We start from the raw sequence: 17,108 nt of genomic DNA, 5'->3' as shown, positions 1-17,108 counted from the left end.
ACTGGGGGTAAGTTTTCTCTTGCATGGGTGAGTCTATTTAACAAGTAATGCAGTGTTATTATCCCCACCATTATACCTGTTCTGTTGTCACCATCTCAGGACGCTATTAACAGAACAAATGCGCTATTCTTATAGTAAAACATTTTTTATATACAATGTTGTTTATGTTTCTTTTTTAATACTTTAGTTTAATATTTTTTTGAATAATGGAACTGATAGCCCAAATCTGTACTTTTTAGTTCCACTGTACATACATGAGCCGGCAACTCAGCTCCCGCATGTGCACAACTACTAAGACTGGTCCAGCAAAGTAGTGTTGGCCCAGGTCACTATTGCAGGGGAAACTGGGAAATGCCTCAATCATATGTTTTCCATAAATGCAGGCAATAACTAATCACTGTAACAAGGAACCAATCATAACTGGGCCCCTTAAAAACATTATTAAGGCAATAGGAACATCATGTTCTTCACTTCAAAGATTTAGTGGGACATAATTGTGACAGTATTACAATCTTGCAATAGTCACATTCATATTTATATTCCTAAACAGCCTCCAATCCATGGGAGAGAATGAAATATTGAAAACATCTGGGTAACTAATGGAAAACAGTTACAGTATACTCAGGAACTTCCACAACATTGTGTTGAATGCGGACTGGTAAAGAATGGATATTAAAGTATGAATCAACTCCTCAACCAGGAGGACTGCAGGGTCCTCATGTTCATCATAGGTAAGCGGAAGGATGCCTGGATTTCCTCCACTATGAAGATAAACAGTTTATGGTCATATATAGAACTGCATAGGACGGGCACTGAAATCACTGCCCTATAACCGGCGGGTACAACAGAAATTACTGGATAGCACCAGGAAGACTGGACTTGTTCACCTAGTAAGTGTCAGTGGAGGACTAGAGCTGTGTTGTTGAATATATCTGTTTTATAATAAGAACTGAGGACTGAAATAAGCACGAAGGAAATTAAAATGTATTATGTAACTAAATTGATCCCTCTAAGGTTAAAAGTTTAACTGGAGATGTGTCTGCCCATCTGATGTCATAGGGGAGGGCTAAGGAGTAGTGTTTAAAAATGATGGGCGGAGAGTAAATCATTCTCTGGAAGTTTTAAGACGTTGTCCGCCCACCCTCCCTGGTTTGGATGGACCTCCATGCCTGCTATGGCTCATCAGGCTGTGCTCTGGTTCCCTGTCGATAGTTCCTGGTGTGTCTGGTGTTCAATGGTAGAGGTCCTGGATGGCGTATTACCGGAAAACGCAGTGTAGTCGATGGCCAGTGGTTGAGGCAAACATTACGGTAATGGGCATGCTGAACTCGCTATAATCTCAGTGCAAGTATGGCCCCTGTGGATCGGCCTGGGTTGCACTCCTTTAAGCCCAGAAAGACTGGGGGTTCATGGAATGCCTGTGATCGTGTGTCACGGTAAGGTAGATATGTGCCCCCGGGGTACAGTTTGGTTGACCACCCTTGTTGTCCCATGGTTAATGCTGGGATATCCAGGTTGCCTGCCATATGTCATACTGACTGCTCTTTTATCCAGCACCATATTGGTTTCAATATAAACTCCTTTTATTAATGCCACAATTGTGTCTTGGGTCAATCAATCAAAGAAGTTAAATAAGTTATATAAAAGGTCTAGGCGCAGTGAGGGTTAGAGTAAGCCGTTAAGCATTTTATAGACTGTTCAGGGTTTTTTTATACACATCTTTTACATATGTATTTATTAAATTGGCAAAGCTGGAACCTTTTCTTTTTGCTGATTTGTTCAGAAAATTGTGCAACCAAGGAACAGTCCTGTCAAAAGCCTGTACAGAGCATTACAAACACAACATCTGTTTTTTGTGGGGTGCTGGTCAGAAACAAAATCTTCATTTACTCAAAGTTAATTGGACTAAATCTAAAGGTAATCTGGAAATAATAAAACAGTTCTTTTCACATGTGAACAATTATCTATTTAACTTCTGAAAAGTAATAAATTCAAATAATTGTAAAAATGATATGTACTCCCATCACATAGTCAGTTTTCCGTGTTGATTTCATTTACTTTGTTTCCATGAAAAGTTAAAGAACATTGATCTAAATATAAAACTAATGAATTACACAAAGGGGTAGGTTTACTAAACCTTCCAAAAAGGACACATGGAGGTGATGCCCATAGCAACCAAGCAGATTCTAGCTATCATTTATCTAGTACAGTGATGGGCAGCAGGCGGACCGAGAGGCCCCTAAGCCAACACCTGTGGCCCCTAGCTGGCTGGTGCTCATCTTATTTTTTGCTTAATAAGCAGAAATGAGGCAGAACAGGGGCAGACAACTTCGACATCATGTGACCTTCTCTGTACAATGCAGGGAGGTCACGCGGCATTCCCAGAGGACGAGGAGGGAGTGCACATGTGGTCCTACAGCTAAGCCAATTTGCCCATCACTGACCAAGTACATTCTAGAAAATGATAGCTAGAATCAAATTAATAATATATGGGGGGAGGGGGTGCAAAATAGCCTTCTAGAGACTACCAGCAATAGTGCTGAAAAAGCTGGGACACTTCCCTGTCTTAAATGATTCTACTTATTTACTAGCAGAGCTTTTACCATCAATTTCAATAGCTTGTTTATTTCAATTGGGCTCCTAAATGTAGCACACTCACAGGAAACCTTATTAGAATATACTTGCTAACTATCCCAGAATGTCCGGGATTCTCGAATTCCGGGTAGGTCTCCTGGGCTCCCGGGAGAGTAGGGCACAATGACGCGATTCTCAGGGAATCATATTATTTTGGCCCCGCTGTAAAATGACGCGTACACGTCATTACATCATGGGGACGGAGCAAAAATGATGCAATTCATCCAGCCCCGTCCCCTCCGCCCATACCTTTCTGGAAACTCCCAGAGAGGCAATTCAAAAAGTTGGCAATTATGTATTACAATCAATGGGATATTGAAATTAATAGGAAAAGCTGTGTACCATTTGCATTCTGGACACATGAGCCCACATATGCAAACGTGTCCAGCACATGTCAACCGCAGCTGAACTGCATGCTAGCCGCATAATCAGTGCATGTGTATACGTATAGCATATAAGTTTTCACTTGCAATTTGCAATTCCAGTGGGTAAGTTGTGGTTTGTAATGCCAGAGGGTAACTGCCCAACAAGAAAAAAATAATGTGCTAAAAATCTGAAAACTGTAACATCCCAATATGTAATTAATATCTGAATAATTAATGCTTAATTCATGTTGGGAGATCCAGGTGAAATATTGTCTCTAGAAAGACTGAACAGTAAATGCCATGGAAAGATCATCTGTATATTCCATTACAGACAGGTTATCTTGAACAAACTGTTTCTTCAATAATAATCTCTTTATCACTTTCTCCCCTCAGGTGCCAATAAATAGAAGCTAAGGACACCCACAGGACTCAGACGTCTTATGGACTGAACGCATGAGAGCACTTCTGAGAAGATATATGCCCTGTCTCTGGAAGAAAAGTCTTATAGCCAAAACAATGTTTACTAGATCTTGCAGATTTCTTGTTTTGCCAAGAGACCACATATTTACATGTAGAGAGACAAACATCATTATGTATTTTTGTGCCTCAAAGATTAAACATGTCCATAAATTGTATAACACAAATAAACAGAAATGCAGCTTGTCAGTAGGAACTACAAAGCACACAAGCAGCCCTCATAACTCTACATACTTTGAGAGCAGCTGTTTTACAACAATGCTACACTAAATACACTGCTTAAGTTACAGAAATATAAGTGACATGGGTAGTGAGGTACCAGGATGCACAGGCCGTACTTATTGTGATGAAAATGTAAGTATTTAGCATGTTATGGCAAAAATATAAATGATACGTACATCAGACACAACTGTCCACATAGACCCAAAGACCAGCACATAAGCTACTTCCAGTTTTAAAATGTACTTGGTCCAAATGCCCACCATATAGCCATTAACCTGCAGTTACTCGATGCCACAGTATGCAGCCTCATCATGCCATTATATAGGCTCATAATGTTACTGTATAGCTTCCTTATGTCACTATATGATCGACATCCATCTTTATGAAAAGAAAAGCCAGCGCAACCGAATACTACCTAACTGTCCTGATTTCATGCGGGACAGTCCTGATATTAGGGCTCTGTGCCGCTCTGCTGCCCGGGGACATGTTTATCCCTCGGATAGGAACGTTGGAGGGAAGGGAGATATATAATTGGCAGCCCTTTGGGGGCGTGGCAACGCCCAATCCTGACACTACCATGCCCCCACCGTGTTGTGGCCACAACCCCTGTGGCCCACACCCCCTATACAACTGTGTGACCTTAAGTATATTCTGGTTATGAAATTCCCCAGATGTTTACTTTTTGTTCTCACATAAGGTAACACAGTTATAGGAGACTGTTCCTGTGATCATGTTATTTAAAACTAATCAAGTGTTTTAGTTATGGAAAGATTAATTATTGTGAGTTAAAGATTGTAGGTGGAAAGAGAGAGAACTCTTCTGGGAAAATCTGGACACTTGAGTTGTCATACTGCCACTATATCAGTATGCCATCACATACCATCATAATGCCACCATAGTTGGCAATCAGATTAATTCACTGGATCAATCACAAAAAACCCCTGTTTTATTTGATTATTAGAACTATTGACGCTATGCCTTCTAAGATAGGCATAAAATTAATTTTTAAATCAATTTCTATATCCATCCAATTATTCTGTCTTTACTACCTCCCTCAGTGGTGATTCCACAATCTAACTATCCCCACATTGAAAAGTCCCTTTCTGTGTTAATAGTAAAACCTCTAGTTGTAGTGGATGCTCACTTGTCATCTCTACAGTCCTTGGTGTAAAAAGATTGTCAGACAAATCTTTGTGGATGTATTTGTAGACATTCATTAAGTTACCATTAAGGTGCCTTTTTTTGTCTCATCTTTCATTATAATTTAACTCCTCCTTTCGTTTTATTAATGAGATAGCCTGTCTTCGAATCCTTTCAAATTATCCTGTATCTGTTTTATACATATGTGCCAAAAACTGTAGCAAATATTCAAAATGACACAAATTTAAACCATGAGAAATTATTTGTATCATGTGCAGCTATGCATACCTGGAGTTTATTACCTGACACTGGGTGCTGCTACTCAGCTTACTGTCTACAAGTATACCTAAGTCCTTTTTCATCTCATCTCTGTAATTGTATCCCAATTAATGTATAGGTAGAACAATTATTACCAAAAAATCAATACATTACTTTGCATTTTTCTACATTGAACCTCATCTGCCATCAGGGGAGAGCTGGCCAATTTTAGCCCAGGCGGCAAGACTCGACTTTTAAAGGAATAACATTTCTGGTGGCCCAGTGTCCCAGCCCAAAGCAGCCCACTATGGGACCGGCTCAGGGGGTAGATGCCTCCCTGCCCAGCCTGCCCTGTCTGCCATTACTCCTCCTAATTTAACATTTGTTCTAAGTTCTTCAGATGTGACTTAAAGCTGTACTCCCAGCTCAGCCAATCACGAAGCTGCCATCCGTGATTGGCTGAGCTCAGTCAATCACAGAGCAGGCTACAGTAAAGTAAAGTAAAGTGATTGACTGAGTGGTGAAAGAGATCGCTCCTGATTGGCTGCCTAGCTATATACTAGCCAGGCTTACCAGCTAGTATACCATATTTTGCGGAGAGTACCTTTTTACTTAACTCATTTTACTATTAAAAGATAAATGAACTTGGTGAACCTCATTGGATGGCACCGGGCCGGCCTGACACAGTCCATCTCAAATAGGCAAAACGCAAAGTAACTCTGAATGTTTTACATCTGGCTAGGAGTTTGCAAATGGCCACATTTTGGATAGGGTTTGAGATTGTACCTCCAATTCGTGGGATTATAAATATAACTTTGTTGATTCAGAGCAAGCTGCCAATTTATCTTGACAGGGGTAATACAAAAATAAGGGCACATTTCTTGTTCAATCCTTACCATAATGTTTCTTTGCTAATTAAATCAAAGAAAGACTTGCAATCCATTTGCCATTACCACCTCCTGTGGAAAGGATTTCCATCTCTTTACTCCCCTTACAGTAAAGAACCCTTTCAATGCTCATAGTGAAACAGTCTTTCTTCCACACACAAGTGATGACATCTTGTCTACTGTACCATTCTTGGTACTGATATAAAGTATAACAATGAGACATAAAACACCAGCATGTTTCTTTCATATGAACCATCGCTGTGGAACAGAGAAAGAAAAATTCAATATAATATATGCCACTGAATAAAGCCTGAAAGGAGAGAATAGTGGTGAAACTATCCTACAGTAACAGATGGCTAATACAAAATACTATTGACAGACACAACGCTAGTCATGGCGGAGGTATTGTGCTGATCGCACAAAAACAAGGTGGAAAATAAAGGACAATGGATGACAGGTTGAGGGCACAGGATAAGAACCTCTGCATAGGAGAGAACTGCCAAGGGTTACAAACTAGATTACAAGCATGACTGCGCACAATGAAAGGCACAGCACCGTGGCTGGCATCACACCCATTATAACCAACAAGAACAATAATCAAAAGCAATAAAAAAGACACAAAACATCTAGAGACACAGAATATGAAAGCATATTTCATTTCAGTCTATTTTTTTTACTATGTATTTCATTTATACCCTAATATTGTCATACACTACCAAAAATGATTATATTCCCATTTAAGTTTTACCCCTACCCATGGAAAGCTAATCTATATGTCTATCACACTTTCGCCAAAGTGCATGTCACTTTTCAATCTTCCTCCTAGTGGATTTAAATATTTAAATGCATTATTGTCATAAAGCACAGGGCAGCATGAACGCCTGCATTGTAGGTGTATTGTTTAATGCCAGACTTTCAAAAAGTAATGTTGAACTTTGAGAATGATTTACCAAAACATTTTTGGGTCATAATGTTATTAAAAAATATTCAGCATCAAGTGGAGCTGTCTCACTCTTCCCTCCCCTGCAGGCTTCCCAGGCTTCAAGCTCAGCAAGCAGCAGTCAGTGACGACTACCGATGTAATTGCTTAGCTTAAATTTTTATCAAGGTTGCACATCCCATTTGCTATATTTTATTTAGATCTGATTAGCATCGTACAATCATGTGAGTCTCACATGAAATCTGACATTCATATCTGCAACTGGGAAAATCCAAGAACATGTCAGACCCCTTGGTGCTAAAGTAAACAGCAAACAAACAAACCAAGTCAGCTGCCTGTTGTTTGTAAAAAGATCATGGTGTAAAATCAACGCATGCATTTATATACGTTTTTTTATGAAAACAAAAAATAATGGCTTTTTAGCTAATGGTATATGCAAAGATAACATTGTGTGTACTAGTTTAATGATACAGCTGATAGCCCTTCAAAGCTTTTTTTGTACCTTTTATTATTATTATCACCATTTATTTATATAGCGCCACTAATTCCGCAGCACTGTACAGAGAACTCATTCACATCAGTCCCTGCCCCAATGGGGCTTACAGTTTAAATTCCCTAACATACACACAGAGACAGACACACAGACTAGGGTCAATTTGTTAGCGGCCAATTAACCTACTAGTATGTTTTTTTTGGACTGTGGGAGGAAACCGGAGCACCCGGAGGAAACCCATGCAAACACGGGGAGAACATACAAACTCCACACAGATAAGGCCATGGTCGGGAATGGAACTCATGGCCCCAGTGATGTAAGGCAGAAGTGCTAACCACTTAGCCACCGTGCTGCCCCGGAACCTCCATAGTAATATAGCATCTGGCTGAAAAACAGGCATTTAAAATATACCAATGATTAGTAGAACCACCTTAGTCCCACCCTAGGGAATGTCAAGAGATACTGAAACTCATCTTTGCCTCCTGTGCCTCAGCTAGTTGTATTCTCCAGGTATAATAGCCTGGAGAATTTTCAATATAAATAAGGCTTAAGGCAAGTTGTCCATTGACGTTAATTAAATAACTGCAGTCATTTGAGAGGCAGAGTCGTTTCAGTAAAAAGTTCTTCTTTAAATGCAAGCTCTCTGTAACGATACAATACATAATATAGTGAAAAAGTTTATTTTGGAAAGGAGTCAAATAGAAACTGCTATGAAGAATGTAATTCACTCAGGAGTATACAGCTCAACTCATGGTTGTACTTTAAACCTTATGCTGGTGATTTTCCTACAGAAACAGAAACACCAAAAAGACTGGGACTCATTACGTGCATTCCATGTGCAACCAGCATCAAGAGAGATAAACAAGTGTCACTGCCAAGCATGCTGAGCGTATTTACTAGGCATGCAGTGACTCTCTACACTTCCTGCAGCATGACTTAAAACATGTTGCATTTGGGGGAGGACATACACAAAATGTTCACAGTTATATACAAGCCAAAGAAGGAGACAACAAAACTGAAGAATGTACTTAAGGCTGAATATTGTAAAAAAAAAAGTAAAGTACACTAAGAAAAACAAACTAAAAATAGCTTTCGCAACGTTGATCGGGGAAATATATCTTACCCTGAACTCAGAAACCCATTCAGTGCCGGAGAGGTCTCATGACGGAACATACTGAATTAATAACGGTGATGTGCTTAATGCGTAAAGACTAGATATGGAGACTTTTTATATAATAATACAGGGAAAGGCAGAATGTATAAAGCACTTCGTAGAATGTTACTGTGAACTTTGAACATCAGAAAGTCATATAGATGAATCTTAATAATATATTTAAACACTAGTAAAAAAAAAATTAGGATGATTCTTTAATATAAACATTATGTTACTGTTGTGCTATAATCACCCAACTACTACAAGTCAGGGATTTTATGGTATGTTAGTAAGAAGGAGGAGATGAACTTATTCATTGTAGCAGATCTGCTTCCTACCTGAAAACAGGGACCTGCAGATGTTTTCGCCGGACTTGGATAAACTTGTTTGCAGTGCCACTAATATCTGCCTTTCCTTCCAGACAAGACTCCAGCTGTGTGGCTAAATTAGCATCTCCCGGTTGTAAGATCTTATGGGACAACATATCTCAGGGGATCTTGCTAGCAGGTCATGTTGATAGCAGCATGTGTGGGGTGAGAACTGCATGAATGTCAGGGATATATGTACAAGAGGCTTCAGGACCAAACCAGATGTTTGTTTCGGGTGGGAGGAGAAAATGCGAGGGAAGGATACAAATTTAGACATAACTTCTGAGAAAGTTTGTTTATTTATTTATTTATTAAAAAGCTACAATAGGCACAATAGAAAATTACATGAGGAATTACAGTATTCCTGAGTAACCTTTACAGAAATAGAGACGCGCTTCCTAGCAGAGACGTGCATCCTTTCACAGTACAGTAAAAAATTGGGTGCTTTCACAAAAAAGAACGTCACAGAGGTCAGTTTAATATAGACTGTAGTATGTCCAGTGGCGCACGCAGGATGGGTTTCTGAGTCTCCAGAACCCCCCCTGCGCTAATTAAATGGCCACTATAGCGGCACTGTTTTATACAGCAGCCGCGGCGCTGTCAAAGAAGCGTCCGCGGCGGTGCTGTAGTGTACACAGCACTGCCGCGGATGCTTCTTTGACAGCGCCGCGGCTGCTGTATAGGACAGCGCTGCCTAAACGGAGCTGCTGCGCATGCGCAGTAGCTCTCGCGCGGGTTGGGTTTTTTTGGGTCGGGGGGGAAACCCCTCCCCCGACAATTCTCCGTGCACCCCTGATGTCAGTTATGTGTAGTACACAGTGCGGTCTCTAATTTCATGACACATTTTTCTGAAGTGGATTTGATAAAAACGCTCAAACAGTAAGGATCAGCATGTCAGTTGCGGTTACATTATTGGCTATGTCTCTGTGTATGAATCCACCAGTCAAGACACAGCAATTCTACAGAATAACACACCAGTCCTTCAATTCAAAGTGATGTAACATAGAGTAACACCTCCGCCTAGCATGGAAACCTGCAAGAAAGGGTTGATGTAGAGCATGATGGGCATATTTAGTTAAGGATAAACACTTCCATTTTTTCAGATATATTATTTAAACTGGTATTTATATAATCTATTTTCATTGAGCAAATAAGATATAGCTAAATTGGTACATAATTTTGTGGTCAATTACATCATAATATTGCAATCAAGCAATAACCCAAAGATTAAATGTAGACAAAATCTAATATCTCTGGGCAACCAAAAAATGAACAGAAAAACTTATTTTGCTTTATTTAATGTGGGGTTGGGGGTCTCGACACTACCAGGGAGAATCATAAAGATGTCGGCTAAGGAAAAAATGGCACCTTCCTCTGTCACTAGAAACTAGATCCAAATGACCTCATTGAGAGGACATCCATGCTCATCTCTCCATTCACCAATACGCAGTGGAAGAGGGACTAGAAGTGAACACAGGTCACTTTCTGAGTTGTGCCAAAATTGGGTGAAAAATCTCACTCCTCTTTTTGCATACAATAGTGTAAGCAACAGATGATGTGGCTCTCCTGACTGTGGACTCTCAGTGAGTTGAGAGCTCGTTGAGTTCTATCAAAGGCAATGTTTTAATTAGGGTGATGATCAAACACCTCATTAAAGATCTTTGTTAAAACATCTATTATTTCTGTCACAGGTATTTCCTCTGGAGAGCTTCTCAACCATAGATTATTTCAGCAGCCTCTGTTTTACAAATCCTCAAGCTGAAGTCGTAGTGCTTTCAACACCAGAGATTAATAGAGGACAATTTTGGACTGGAGATTGATGGAGGAGATTGGAATTAAAATCCTGAAGCTGCTGTTCCAGCTTTTGAAAATCTTTCTCGGGTGGGAGAGTCCTGAGATATTGCATGATCTCATTCACAACAACTGTCTGATCAGCTGGAGGATCTTGAACATCACAGATAGTAGGTATATCTGATGAGGTTGAACAAGTGGGTGAGGGCAAGTGACTGTTGCAATAGGGGTGCCTGTGGTTTTTAAATACTGCCTCATGCCAGAGTGTGGGGAGGTGTCTCTTGTCTTTCCTGTATCCTATTTATGGGATCTTCTCTTGTCATTCCCCATTGAGATGAAGTCAGCTGTCATTCTCGTGTAAGGTTAACTAATCACAGGCATCAATATTACAATTTGTCACATTTGGCTATCATCAGTCAAGTCCCCCCAAGCAGGATTAGGCATATGTGTTGGCAGTGGTTTCACCATAGCATTACATAGCAAACCTGTAGGACATATCAGGATTAATTTACTCACAGGATGGACTCTTCGCTTTCAGACATAAAATGTAGTCATGAATTAGAACAGTTATCTCAGCAATATGTGGCACAATTTGTTTTAACCACAAGGTGGCAGCAGAACATATTAATGTGCGTCTGTGTTATTGCCTTCTGATGGAAGCCTAAATGCAAGCACAAACCCCCAATAGTAAATATATCTGGGATAATCATCATCACCATTTATTTATATAGCGCCACGAATTCTGCAGCGCTATACAGAGAACTCATTCACATCAGTCCCTGCCCCATTGGGGCTTACAGTCTAAATTCCCTAACACATACACACAGACTAGGGTCAATTTGTTAGAAGTCAATTAACCTACCAGAATGTTTTTGGAGTGTGGGAGGAAACCAGAGTACCCGGAGGAAACCCACGCAACCACGGGGAGAACATACAAACTCCTCACAGATAAGGCCATGGTTGGGAATTGAACTCATGACCCCAGTGCTGTAAGGCAGAAGTGCTAACCACTAAGCCATCGTGCTGCCCAAGTTGGAATCGGACTGGTAGTTCCAATGCTGAGAGCAGGAGAGAATGCTGTATTCAAGGTTGAGGGTGACTGGGAGAAGTCTATAGTATGGTGTCAGTCTGTACTGGCTAGTCTAAGTGTGGGCAGTCTATATGGAGTTGTAATCAGGCAGTATTATCGCTACCTCTTCCATAATTATGGTAGGCAGGCTGAAGAAGCCTGCTTAGCAGTGCCTCACTTGCCTCTGTATAATGGTTACACTGTTAATTCCTGATAGCAGAGGCCCAAAGACGGTGGACCACCACGTGAGGCCACCATGTCTAGTGGCCTTAAACAGGTATTTGAATTGTCTTGGCTATTTATTTACTTTTTTGTAATGTGCTACACCACAATTATTTGTTATACTCTAATTTTGGTCTGTTGCAACAAAGATTTATCATACAGTGTAAATATATAATCATAACAATAGTTTTAACATTAAGGGGCATATTCAATTGTCTGAAAGTCCCGCTGCGTAAAAACTATTACCGATATTACGGTAATAGTTAGCTGGATTTCAGCTCACGGCTCAGGGAGCTGCGAGCTGAAATCCAGCGAGAAAATTACCATATTAACGGTTTTTCCACGTAATAACGGTGATAATGTGCGGGCTGCGAGATTTTCGGCGTTTCCGCCGAGAATTAAATATACCCCCAAGGCTAAGTGTAAAATACCTGTTGCTTGTCCTAAGTAAGATTCATTAGACTGCTAATGAAGTTTACTTTTAGAAAATGGCAAAGCTGGAGGCTGGCAAGAGACGTTGATGGTTTCAAACATTCTGTTACTTATATCAGGTTAAGAGAAATGATTTGATATAAGAACTGAAGATGGACACATTTTATGGAGAGTTTCATTTATTTTATTTCAGTTTAAAGCAGAACATTGAAGTGGATTTTGACCACACAATGGCACACAGACCCACAGTCATTTAGCTCTCTGCTCAACAAATATAGCAGGGGGTCAGATAAAAAGGCCAGGACAAGGATTGTTTAGTGTAGACTGGAAAAAGTAAACCATGCATTCAAATGTTGGAATGTTTTCACAAAAATGGGATGAAAAATGTCTGAGAATACCATTGGGGAACATTGCACAATAACAATAAGTGACCCTGGAAAATGTAAAGCCAATCATAAAAGTCTCAGTCAAACTGTAAGGAGTAAAGGAAAAAATGTGACAGAGAAGTAGATCTAAAATAAAAGAGCTTTAAAGCCTTTTGAAGATTCCGACCTGCAAAATAAACATTAAAAAGATAATCCTTTTCCTTTAAGTGTTATGTTTAAAAATAAGCAGCAAAGTGACATGGAAACTTGCTTTCTGGTGCCTGCAGCGGGCAACCGCTCTATCTTCTTCATGGACGACAGCAGAGATTATGGAGTCAGGGAGTGGGAGACAATATAGTTTAATGCAGAATTCAAAACATGACTGCTAATGAAGTTTACTTTTAGAAAATGGCAAAGCTGGAGGCTGGCAAGAGACGTCTGCCAACCGAAGTGATTCAGAATGAAAATTCCTCTTCTTACGGTACTTTGTTTTTGTTGATAAGACACTTGACCCATACCGTTCTATCTGTTACATGATTTTCACATGATCTAACTTGGCAGCGCATAACTATTCTTTTGGAAATAATATATTTTGGCAGCTGCAGTGAACTTGCGAAAGTTATTAGATTGAGTTACCATTAGGGAACCTACTTGCTATAGTATAATTGCTTTCGCCCAGCAATGCCAGCATAAAAATCAGTAAAGTAAAATTGATTTTTAGTATATATACATAGACTGTTAAACCAGCTTTGTTTAAATTTTGGCCTATCCAGCAATCTTTGCCTGGGACACTAGTTCTGAGAGCAGTGACTGAGTTATGCCAGGATTTAGGCACCACTGACATTTATAGGTCATAGGCAAAGCTGCTGTTACCAGGGTAATGATACCTACCAGCTAATCCGCTGTAAGTATGGACCATGTGCTGCTAGCTGATATCTTGTCCCAGACACAGGGTCTTGTGATACAAAATGCTGCCAATTAGCTTCCATAGTGTGTTTTTTAAATCCCAGAACTGTTTTGGCTGCTCTGGAGTTTGGAAAAAAAAATCATTGGATTGCATAATTTTACTACAGTCTACAATTTCATGAGTGGAACGGGGAAGGAATGGGCGTATGCATGTAATCAAAGTACAGTAAAGGTGTGCCAAGCTTGAGCACATGCAGCAACGTCCAATTCAAGCATTGGGCATCTCAATGGTATGTGTTTTTCTGTCGTATCACTTGCACCAACTTCAGGATGGGTGTATATGCCAATTACTAGTGATGACGGCTGTGTATGCATACTACAACATGCATACACACCATTTGGAAAGAGGGAGTTAGATCCAGAAGCATGAAGCAACATCATATGTCTCCATGCTTGCCTACTCTCTTGGAATGTCTGAATTCCTGTGAGTCATCCTGGACTCCATAAAAAAGAAGGCATTCACCCGGAAGGGAGGCATAATGACTTAATTTGTATCAACAGGTTCCACCCCCCGCTACGCGATGCTGTGAATCTTGGCAGTACATAGCAGGGGGTGGTGCCACAGGGACGCAATAGCGCCACCACGCCCCCTCCTGCGCTTTACACCTGACCTCTCCTCTGGAATCTCTCGGTGGGGAGGTAATAAAGGTTGATGAGTATGTATGTCTCTTAAACTAATAGCGGCCGGATCAAAGTAAAGGATATTGTGTCAAATAGATATACTCATGTAACTTTATCATCAAGATGTATTACCATAACTTAAATAAAACAATTTATCTCCCCAGCATATTATTAATCTCTAAAAGCTTGCACTTGCATAATAAGTTAGGCTATGATATAATTAATGCGTTCCTACTTAAGTCACTGATTATTGAAGTGAATGAGAATTCTACTGATGTCATTTCAACTTAACACTATACAAGGCAGAATTGTGACATAGTCCTTTGATATTATGAGGGAAGTAAGATATAGGCCATTTAAAATGAGAAGCAAGTAATGCTCTTTATTAGTAACATAACAAGAATATTGAAATCCACTTTTTACAGTAACAGTAATAAATGGTTAATCTTTGATACAAACTTTATCGTGGAGGATGGTCCTATTATTTGCACTGCAACTTGATCCAGATGCTAAGAAGTTAAAGCTGTTTAACTTTCAACTCTGTGCCAATTACGGCCTCCAGAGAAGGGATTAACCATTAATTTAGAGGTTGGTGAAAGTGATTGTCTGCCACTGAGAAGGATTTGCTACTTTAAACTGCCTTTGGCCAGCTGCTAGGCTTAAATAAAACCCATCTTTTTGTTTCCCATTCCATTTCCTTCAGTCTTGGGGGGTAAAGCATTTTGTTTCGCTGGTGTGCTTCCTTGATGGAAGATAATAGATTCTTTCATTTTTCTGGGTGTTTGCCCTTTTAGCAGTTTTTGTTTTCATTTATCAAAACACTAAAATAAAAAACATTTTATTAGACTCCTCAGGGTGCAATATCCTTAATGTATCCTTAATGAATCCTTAAATATGTAATGATTGTTGATCTAAAGACAAAGTACATTAAAAATAAAAACATATTGTAATAACAATTTTGGCCATCTGAATAATTTTTTGTCACAATTGGATTTATTATATACTGAATATGGGGTGTGAAGAGACAAACCCAGCCAACAATCTAACTAATGTGTATATTATATATAGAATAGAAAATCAGAGAATGACTGCGTATGTGCAAAGGCACAGTAATTACTTTCTTAAAGGATGCCACCAATGTCACGAATGCCCAGCCTGTTCCAGATACAGCAATCTGAACAGCTGGCCGTGACTGGCGTCACTTTAGTCGCTTAACAATGAATACACCTTTTCTGCCACCATGAAGGATTTATTATGGTGTCCTTACGTTCACCAGAACCACTTATTAATCTTTCACACTTAAATCACATACACATGTAGCATGAGGCTCCCTGGGCTTTGTAAATTCACAAAGAATCACGGAGAATACACTAGATTAAAATTATTTAATCTGAAAAATGTTTCAAAGGCTTGGTTACAAAAATTAATAACAAGACATACAATATAATAATACAAATAAATAATAATACAAATATATAATACAAATAAAATAGGAAATAAAATCAGAGTCACTACTTACTAATTAAGACCTCATGTGTGAGGGAACACAGTTAAGGAGGATGAGACATCCATGAAATGCATGATGTAATGTCTAAAGCAGAAGATTTTAAACCCTTCTTACAAGCGCTTCACCCCCACATTAGGAATTTTATTTTCACCTAAGTTAGATGGATGCCCAAAATGACACAGGGTTTTCAAACTAAATTATGGATGTCCTGAGATCTGGCATTTTCACAGGACCTGAGTTCTCACCTCTGCTCGTTCGGGCTGGCTAAGTCTAACTCCTCTGCATACACAAACTACTCAGACATTTTATCTGTCTATGGGCCTGGTACTTTCAAAAGACCATTCACACTTGCCTAGGTCAGACTCAGGTCAGTTAACCAAATACACTTTGAAAGGTTACATAAAATATTCACAGTGTTATACATAAATTCAACAGAAAATAACAATCAGTCATTAGATATACTACATTTTGTCACAACCACCTTGAAAGACTTTAACTTATTGATTTGTACATACCATCCTTCAACTTACATTGATTTATCTTATTGACTATCTTCCATGGTTTTCAGAGGTGTTTTTTATATCATCAGGCAGAGGTGTTTATTTCCATGCGTGGAATGCAAAACTGTTTCACATTTGTATCCAATTTACAGCTCCTATGAGAGCCATGTAGTGTGATAGCCAGAATGGTAAATCAATGCATTCAGTGAAGGTTACATGTACCAGTCCATATATTAAAGTCATCTAAGAGTGGAATCCACCTATTAAATCTTCCAAAAGTTTGGGGCAATTGTAAACTGCGTCACAGTTCTTGCACATATTAACATGATTGCTAACTCATATATGCCCACTCTCCCGAAATTTTCGGAAGACTCCTGAAACCGAGAGCAGGCCATTCTCCTGCATCCTGCCCACTAGGAAGTGGGCATGACGAGATCCTCCATTCATTCTGAATCATGGCATTTTGGCCACACACCCCATGGCAAAATTACTCTTATGCGTCATAGCATTGCAGGGCCAAAATTACACGAATCGCCATGCCCTGCCCCTTCCGTCCTCGCAATTCATCTCCCCTGCAGGACCTCCCAGAGGGAAAGAGTAAAGAGTTGGCAAGGATGTACTAACTGGCTTTGTGCAAATGACAAGACTGTGTGTGTTCTCTTACTTATATAACCTACTCCAGTGTAGGCGGGCTAAGT

General features: G+C 39.7%; 1 protein-coding gene across 5 annotated transcripts in view; it reads right to left on the bottom strand.

Annotated features, from left to right (window-relative positions):
- PDE1B (phosphodiesterase 1B) overlaps positions 1-17,108 on the bottom strand; it is a 301,797-nt gene that overhangs the window by 116,644 nt on the left and 168,045 nt on the right. The window contains exon 1 of one of the 5 annotated variants that reach the window (XM_075199245.1): positions 8,908-9,160. The exons of the other annotated variants lie outside the window; for them this stretch is intronic. Coding sequence (XP_075055346.1) covers positions 8,908-9,053 — 146 coding nt within the window. The 5' untranslated portion in view covers positions 9,054-9,160. Of the gene's footprint in view, positions 1-8,907; positions 9,161-17,108 lie in introns of those variants that run through there. 5 annotated transcript variants of the gene reach the window in all.

This window comes from Mixophyes fleayi, chromosome 2 (genome assembly GCF_038048845.1).
Source record: "Mixophyes fleayi isolate aMixFle1 chromosome 2, aMixFle1.hap1, whole genome shotgun sequence".
Taxonomy (NCBI): domain Eukaryota; kingdom Metazoa; phylum Chordata; class Amphibia; order Anura; family Limnodynastidae; genus Mixophyes; species Mixophyes fleayi.
Note: the sequence above shows the minus strand (reverse complement) of the source record. Positions and strands in the feature narration are given on the sequence as shown.